Here is an 8379-nt window from a genome sequence, read left to right on the forward strand (position 1 = left end):
AGAGCTCCGTTTCTGATGGTTGCCTGGAGCTACCCGACCAGTCCAAGGAATGCATCAGGAATGGTTGTTTCACTAAGCAAACTTAGGTCCTGATTTTCCAGTCTGCAAGATAAATGTGCAGCAACACATAATGAAATTCTCTTTTCACTTAGTCACATTTTGCATTCCCTTAGCTAAAGTTTAAAGAGCAACTCTGGCAAATCATGCCCTTGGTCCAGAATGATAATGCCAAAAAAGTAATTTCCCCTCTGTTACCATCACAGTATTTTATGTATTCATTTAATGAAACTGCTAGAAAAAATGTGCTAAAGATAAAATATGGAAAATCATATATTGGTTCCCTGTTGTAACTCCTGTTGCCCTTGGTAACTCATTAACTTTTATTTATTTATAGAGCCATTGATTCTATATTTACATTCTTTTCATGGTCAGAAACAGATAAAAAAGGTTGATAAATAACAAGCAATCAAAAAAAGAATACATAGAGTAGAATACGGTATTATCACATTCTATGGAGTTAATATCCTTTTACAAGATGGGAGACACTTGTGGTATAGACATCCAAGTTGGGATGCAGCTTTTTTCCCCCGTTTCAGGAGTGACTTGAGAAACCGCAAGTCACTTCTGGTGTGAGAGAACTGATCCGCAAAAGCATTGCCGAGGGGACGCCCAGATATTTTACCATCCTGTGGGAGGCTTCTCTCATATCCCTGCATGAAAAGCTGGGGCTGACAGACGAGAGCTCACACTGCTCCCCGGATTCGAATTGCTGACCTTTCAGTCAGCAGTCCTGCTGGCACAAGGGTTTAACCCATTGTGCCACCAGGTGCTACTGGGATGTAGCTAATCACCCTTATGATCCTAGGAAGTGTCTGATGCTGTTCACACTTGAAAACTGGGTACACTTCTGATGCCCAAGTCTGAATATTCATGGCAATTTCTCTTGTCTTTTTCCATTTTTATTGTGGGATTTGAAATTATTGAATTGTGCTGAGTGTAAACCGCCTTGAGTTGCTTTCAGGCTGAGAAAGGCGGTATATAAATACGGCAAATAAATATTTTTTTTTTGGGTAGAAGTATCTGCCCTTCCGCTCTCCCTCCCTTTGCTAAACTCTTCTTCTAATTTATTGTTAAACATATAATGCTTAGAATATATTGCAATCTGCACATAAAATATTATCATGCTAAAACAGTGTTTCTCAACCCAGGGGTTGGGACCCCTGGAGGGGTCATGAGGGGGTGTCAGAGGGGTCGCCAAAGACCATCAGAAAATACAGTATTTTCTGTTGGTCATGGGGGTTCTATGTGGGAAATTTGGCCCAATTCTATCATTGGTGGGTTTCAAAATGCTCTTTGATTGTAGGTGAACTTTAAATTCCAGCAACAACAACGCCCAAATGTCAAGATCTATTTTCCCCAAACTCCACCAGTGTTCACATTTGGATATATTAAGTATTCATGCCAAGTTTAGCCCAAATCCATCATTATTTGAGTCCACAGTGCTCTCTAGATGTAGGTGAACTACAACTTCAAAACTCAAGGTCAATGCCCACCAATCCCTTTCAGTATTTTCTGTTGGTTGTGGGAGTTCTGTGTGCCAAGGTTGGTTCAATTTCATCATTTGTGGAGTTCAGAATGCTCTTTGGTTGTAGATGAACTAAAAATCCCAACAACTACAACTCCCAAATGTCAAAATCAATCCCCCCCAACCCCATCAGTATTCAAATTTGGGCGTATTGGGTATTTGTGCCAAATTTGCTTCAGTGAATACATCCTGCATATCAGATATTTACATGACGATTCCTAGCAGTAGCAAAATTAAAGTTATGAAGTAGCAACAAAAATAATTTCATGGTTGAGGGTCACCACAACATGAGGAACTGTATTAAGGGATCACAACATTAGGAAGGTTGAGAAATACTGCGCTAAAATATCAACACAACCATGTTGCTCTACTATTCCCAACATACACTGACCTAAATCTTGTTAGTTCTTAGTAGAGCAGACCTGATGAACCAGTGGGTTTTACCTACATTTTGACGCATTAGTCAACAATTAATTGAAGGGAACTAGTGTAATTGGGTTTGATCAAACAGATTATTTATATTTTTGTATCAATTTTTGTTTTACAAATTCTGTGCCCAACAGATTGCTTCAACAATTGAAAATATGTTTTCAGTTCATTAGAAGGAGTCATGCAAGTACAGGTCCTTGCTGCAGTTAGTCCAGTTTTTGCTCAAGCAAGTGACGTAGGAGCCACAACAGTAGAACGTTTCCGTCTAAGCAAGAACTTGAGGGAGGAGGAGATCTCCCTGTATCTGAGCCCATACAGATAAGGTGACAAAGCTTTGGGTATTATGATCAACACATTGCAGACAACCAGAGAGAGCCACATCCCTGTCCGTGGCCCTATGATAGCATTGACATACAGTAGTGACTCCACCACAGTGGCCAAGACAGGAGAGAAATGGAAGAACAAGATAATTTGGTGCATCAGGAATGTCACTCTGGCTCTAGAGAAAATGCTCTTCCATATCCCTGACTCTTTTGTTTTGAAATACAGGATCATATAACAGCAGAGAATGAGGGACAGGCAGAGAAAAAGGGCAGAGACCGAGAGCACATAGCAACATTTCACTGCATTGTTTCCTTGTAAAGTCATTGCCAGGATTATCGGAACAGAACAGTCTTCCACGGGACACACACTGGGTTTCTCAGTGCTCCCAAGTATTAAGAAGACAATCCCAGGGAAAATCCCAGAGGAGATCCATAAGAATAGTATCACTTTCTTGGTGCGCGCAGAGGGCAAAATGGAGAGATAATGTAAAGGCCAAAGAATGGCCAGGTAGGTGTCCAGGACCATGGCTACCCCTGTTAGCAGCCCACCACAGTAAGTCATTGCCAACAAAAACAACAGGGCCACGCAAGCAATTTGGGGAAGCTTGAGGTAAGACACACTGAAAACCTCAGACATGGTGTAGAGTATCAGATATAGCAAATCACAAAGTAAAGCGTTCCCCAGCAGCAAGTACCTTGTTTCCTGACGGATGTTGCCTTGGGAGAAAATGACAAACAAGATGAAAGGAATGACCAGGATGGCTGCTATTAGGCATATAACTGGTGGGATCAAAAACATGTTTATCTTAAAATATGGAGGATAGGCAATCCATTCATTGATGCTTTGCAAAGAGGCTGTATCCAAAGAGAAGGAGGTATTCTGCGAAGAGGCTGTGTCCAAAGAGAAGGAGTTATTGTGCGAAGAGGCTGTGTCCAAAGAGAAGGAGGTATTGGCTCGAAGTCCCCTGTAAAAGAAGCTCTCATTCAAAATCCTTTCAGATACTTCAGATACACATGACAAGTATTCCATTTCTTCTGAAGATGTCTAGTAATGGCAGATGTGGATAAAAAAAGTTCTTCGATACTGAGCTTTAGCAGGAATGAGCAGTTTCATATTTTAGAGTCACCAAAATCCCATTGGTAGTCAATTCTATATATCTGATTGCAGAAAACATTTATAAGATAACTCCAAAATAAATCCAGTATCTTCTATAGAAAAATGGAGAAACAGTGTGTTGGAGAAGCGAACGCCTTCATATAGTGCTTAATGTTCAAGTGTAGAGCAAGCACTCTAGGAAGGAAATATATGGGCTGTTCAGTATGAAGAACTTGAGTTTGTTCACGTTGCATTATGGCAACACAGTAGCAGATGGAATATTACCTTGATTAAACAGATGTGATGATATAAAAGGGGACATTCCAAATATGCCAATGCAATCAAGTTGTAACTGGAGCCAGAAAATATGCTGGAGTGTTTAAATGCAATAAAAACGTATTGAATGAATTCAATCAATAAGGAAAGGGCTCTCAGCTCCTGAAATACAAGTGCATCATAATAATTTAATGTGTGATTCCTATCAGACTACAGAAATATATTCCAACCCAATTTAAAAGAGCATTAATCATTTACATGTAAAGATAGACAGGCACGCAGAGGACAAAATCCTGTGTATATTTGTAACCAGGTGTGAGAAACATAAGAGTGAAACAGGTTAGGTTCAAATGTGGTGGTAACATGTGGCTTGAGACTAGTCTAAAATCTGAACATCAATTTCTGAAATGATGTTTTAGACAAAATTTGGAAGAATCGCTTGGTCAGGAATTAACTAATATAATATAATGAATAGATTTTTTAAAAAATGTAACACATTAGTAATGGAATATCCTCCCCACAGAGACCCAATCAACAACAGGATTGTAGCTATTGAGGGTGGGGTATGTGTAGCAAAATGGGATTATTATGCCCCAGTAAGAATTTTGCTCCTCTTTTAGTCTAGAAAGGTAAAGGTTTAGGTTTCTCCTGGACATTAAGTATAGTCGTGTCCAGGGGGTGGTGCTCACCTCTATTTCTAAGCTGAAGAACTGGAGTTTTCCATAGACGCCTCCAAGGTCATATGGCCAGCATGACTGCATGGAGTGCCATTAACTTCCTGCCAGAAAGGCACCTATTGATCTACTCACATTTGCATGTTTTCGAACTGCAATGTTGGCAAAAATTGGGGCTAACGGGGGAGCTCTCCCCACTTCCCAAATTTGAACCACAGACATTTCACTCAGCAAGTTTAGCAACTCAGCCATCTGATCCACTGTGTCTCCTATACTGTATACACTTTATTGTATAGTGCTGTGAGATTCTTGATATAATAGGGCATGACGTAAATATTTTTGATAGATTAATCTATAGATTAATAATATAAATGTCTTCATCATTTTCTTCTACATTAAAAAGAAGCTGGATCATAGAGTTGGAAGATACAGGCGAGGGCAGGACACCAAATGCAACTGTGCCATGATTTCTCATATTCTGTTAACTCTCAAGGCTTAACTCTTGTAGCAGATGACAGACGTAAGACAAGCACTGTTGTGATGAGAGTCCAAAACTTTCTGGAAACATGTCAGGGAAATGATCAAAGATCATCTTGCTAGTCTCCAACCTAAAATAATCATTATTTTTGATAATGATTCTTGCAAATGCCATCTCCTTTCTCTGATCCACCACCAAGTATGTGCATAAAGAGCAACGTCCATACTGCTCACTCCCTGACTGCCTTCTGGTAACAACAAAGCAGCCAGACCTTCTGCTTGCTTTGTTTGCTACTTGGCTTCCCAATCAATACTTGCTATGCCTGTGTTGCTCTGCTTTATACTATGGAACAATGATCAGTTCAGTGTGGAATGAAATGTGGAGAGGGAGCCGTGATCCAGTACGTATTTTAATCCAACTTGTTGCCTGACCTTACAAGTTTGTTTTAATCTGTAGAATAGCTAATGGCACATAGGGGTGTAATTCTTCACTAATTTTCATTTTTAGAAGTGTAGCCTTCACTTGAATGTTTGCCAATTTTATGTTTTACTAGCTTGGGTACCCGGTGTTGCCCATGTTATTTGAAAAAGTGATTTTTAAAATTTTTACAAAATGCATAAGGTCATGGGTGAATTACAACTGAAAGTCCATCAGTAGTTAAAGCTTGCTGTCTTGGGCAAGTTTGCACTAGATGCATTGTTGATCTCTGGCTGCAGGATAAACTACAGCTCCCACCATGGTGGGTCAGTCCACTCAAATCCCTCCAGTAGGTTCAGTTTGTCATGGGGGTTCTGTGTGCCAAGTTTGGTCTAGATCAGGCATGGGGAACCTTCGGCCCTCCAGGTGTGGTGGACTTCAACTCCCACAATTCCTTGAGGCCAAGGTAAGCCTTTGGGGCGAATGCCGAGCCTCAAGGAATTGTGGGAGTTGAAGTCCACCACACCTGGAGGGCCGAAGGTTCCTGACTCCTGGTCTAGATCCATCATCGGTGATGGTCACAGTGTCTCTGGCTGTAGGTGAACTACAGCTCCAAAACACAAGGTTAAACCCTTCCAGTATTCAAATTTGGGCGTATCAGGCATGTGTGCATTGTTGTTTGGGATCATGGTGCTCTCTGGATGTAGGCAAACTACAACTCCCCCAAATCAAGGTGAATTCCCTCCAATGCACTTCGTTCTTTTTTGTTGGTCATGGGGGTTCTGTGTGCCAAGTTAGGTCCAGGTCCATCTTTGGTGGGATTCAAAGTGATCTTTGATTGCAGGTGAATTTTTAAATCCCAGTAACAACAACATCCAAAAAACAAACAAACAAACAAACAAACAAGCCACCTTGAGTCCCTTCGAGGAGAGAAGGCAGGTTAAAAATAAATGATGATGATGATGATTATTATTATTATTATTTTCATCTGAACACAGCTTTTGGTTACCTCACATCTGAACTTTTGTAAGTTTATTTGGGGGGGGGGGGGGGGGAGAAAGGGAGAAATGAAGAATCTTTCTAATGGATGCCACCAGAAGAAAGAAAAGAGAGACCCGTTTGAATATTAATCACAGTTGAGAGAACAGCTTTAAGTGATTGGTATCTGAAGAGCAAAAAGAAAGTGCAATTGTAATTAGCACTATTAACAGGAGAGCAGTTGGATTCCATAGAGAAAGAGATGTGGAGATAGTAGTAGCTCTTTCAAGCCACGCACTACAGTCCATTTTAATTGGCATAACAAGCACCTATGGGATCCTGGAATAGTCAGTGTAGAAAACGATATTTAGAATTCTCAGCCAGAGGACTCCAAACCCTTCTTAATCTACAACTAGAAATCCTAGGATTTCATAGAATACAGCATTGAGAATAAAACTAGAATTTAGGACTCTTATGAAAGGGACCCAGATGAGCTACACCTGTACCTTGATTCAAGAAATAAAGAGACAAACTGTTTTAACTGCTACTTTCACCTCGGAGAGTGAAGAGAGCGCTGACTGGAAACAGCTAGGAAGGAAATGGCAGCCTGTTCTCTGAAACCTGATCATTTCTAAGGTATGAAGCATATTTTAAAGACTGTGTTTAAAAGGACTGATTATTCCCTCTGTCCATACAGAGAGACTGCTGTATATATTGTTGCTCTGCTTGACCTTTGGAACTGTTACTCTTTACACAAATCTGAGTGACACATTATTATACTGCAGGGTATATTTTGGTTCAGAAACAGTGGTAAAGCTTCTATTTATTTATATCTACAACCTCCAACACATTTGGCCAGTAAAGTGGAAAGAAGTGCAAGTCCAAATGGACATCTTAGCATTCCCCAACCAAGGGCATTATGCACTTAAATTGTGGTTTTCCTGTTCTGTCTGAGTTTTGTAGTAAATGAAATGGAAGAAGCATAAAGAAAATGTAGAAGGGATAGAACATTGGGCTTATCCACACTGGTCTAAAGAAGTGTGAGTTCTCATTATACAGCTACTTTGGTTTTTGTGGTTGTTGTTGTCTCCTCATCCATCCATTCAATTCTTTGGAGAACCTGTTGGTAACAATTGTTCCCTTGCAATGTGTCATTATTTGGTGAGATGGTCTTGTGATTTTAAGAGAGAATTTTCTCCTGTGAATTTTTTTTGTTAGCTTTCTAGTATTATAGTACAAAATAGTCATTTTTTTGATGCATTTGAGAGAGAGGAGGAAGAAGAAGAGAAGGAGAGAAGTATATTTTGTCTGGATGTGTTTCAAATTAAAGAGAACCCACTGAAGGAGATAAAATGTTGCAGCTGGTGCTGGAAATTGCCAAAAAATAGTCTTGAGCAAGAATTTTTTGGATATTTTAGTATATCTTCTCTCTGCTCCCAGCTATAGCAACAAATACTGCAACCTCTAGCAACCCCTGTTGCTCCCTTTGAAGGAGCCCATCATCTCAGATCTAGAAGCCCCTGGTTATGCAATGGGTTAAGCCCTTGTGCTGGCAGGACTGAAGACCAACAGGTCAGAGGTTTGAATCTGGGGAGAGCACAGATGATCCCCCTCTGTCAGCTCCAGCTCCCCATGCGGGGACATGAGAGAAGCCTCCCACAAGGATGATAAAACATCAAACATCCGGGTGTCCCCTGGGCAAGAGCCTTGCAAACGGTTAATTCTCTCACACCAGAAGCAACTTGAAGTTTCTCAAGTTGCTCCTGACATGGAAAAAACAAAAACAAAAACTCAGTTCTGGCATTATTTTGCTCATATTACAAATTCTACATAACCGCTTGATATTCCAACACAAAACAATATTTTAAAACCCCTATATTGCATTTAATACTCCACCCAAAAATGACACAGTTCAGTACCCTTAATATTTGCTGGATATTGATGTGTTTGATGAACAACAATATCTGTCCATATCACGTGTATTTGCAAAGAAGACATTTAAGCACATGCAACATATGGCTCAAGGTGAGCAAGGAGGGGGAAAGGCAACAACTGGGAAAACAGGTCCCTGCTTGGAACCCCTATTTGAAGGAATAAAGTTGTGATCTGTTTGGACCATGTCT

At 40.4% G+C, this 8379-nt stretch overlaps 1 protein-coding gene across 1 annotated transcript; it reads right to left on the reverse strand.

Annotated features, from left to right (window-relative positions):
• Positions 1 to 2236: 2236 nt before the first annotated feature.
• Positions 2237 to 3367, reverse strand: GPR148 (G protein-coupled receptor 148). The gene has a single exon (XM_060767006.2). The coding sequence runs from the start codon at positions 3365 to 3367 to the stop codon at positions 2237 to 2239; it is 1131 nt and encodes a 376-aa protein (XP_060622989.2).
• Between the last annotated feature and the right edge of the window lie 5012 nt (positions 3368 to 8379).

Source organism: Anolis sagrei, chromosome 3 (assembly GCF_037176765.1).
Source record: "Anolis sagrei isolate rAnoSag1 chromosome 3, rAnoSag1.mat, whole genome shotgun sequence".
Lineage (NCBI taxonomy): Eukaryota > Metazoa > Chordata > Lepidosauria > Squamata > Dactyloidae > Anolis > Anolis sagrei.

Excerpts from the sequence above, each read along its gene's own strand:
- GPR148 (XM_060767006.2), bottom strand. The coding sequence starts at position 3,367 with ATGGAATACTTGTCATGTGTATCTGAAGTATCTGAAAGGATTTTGAAT.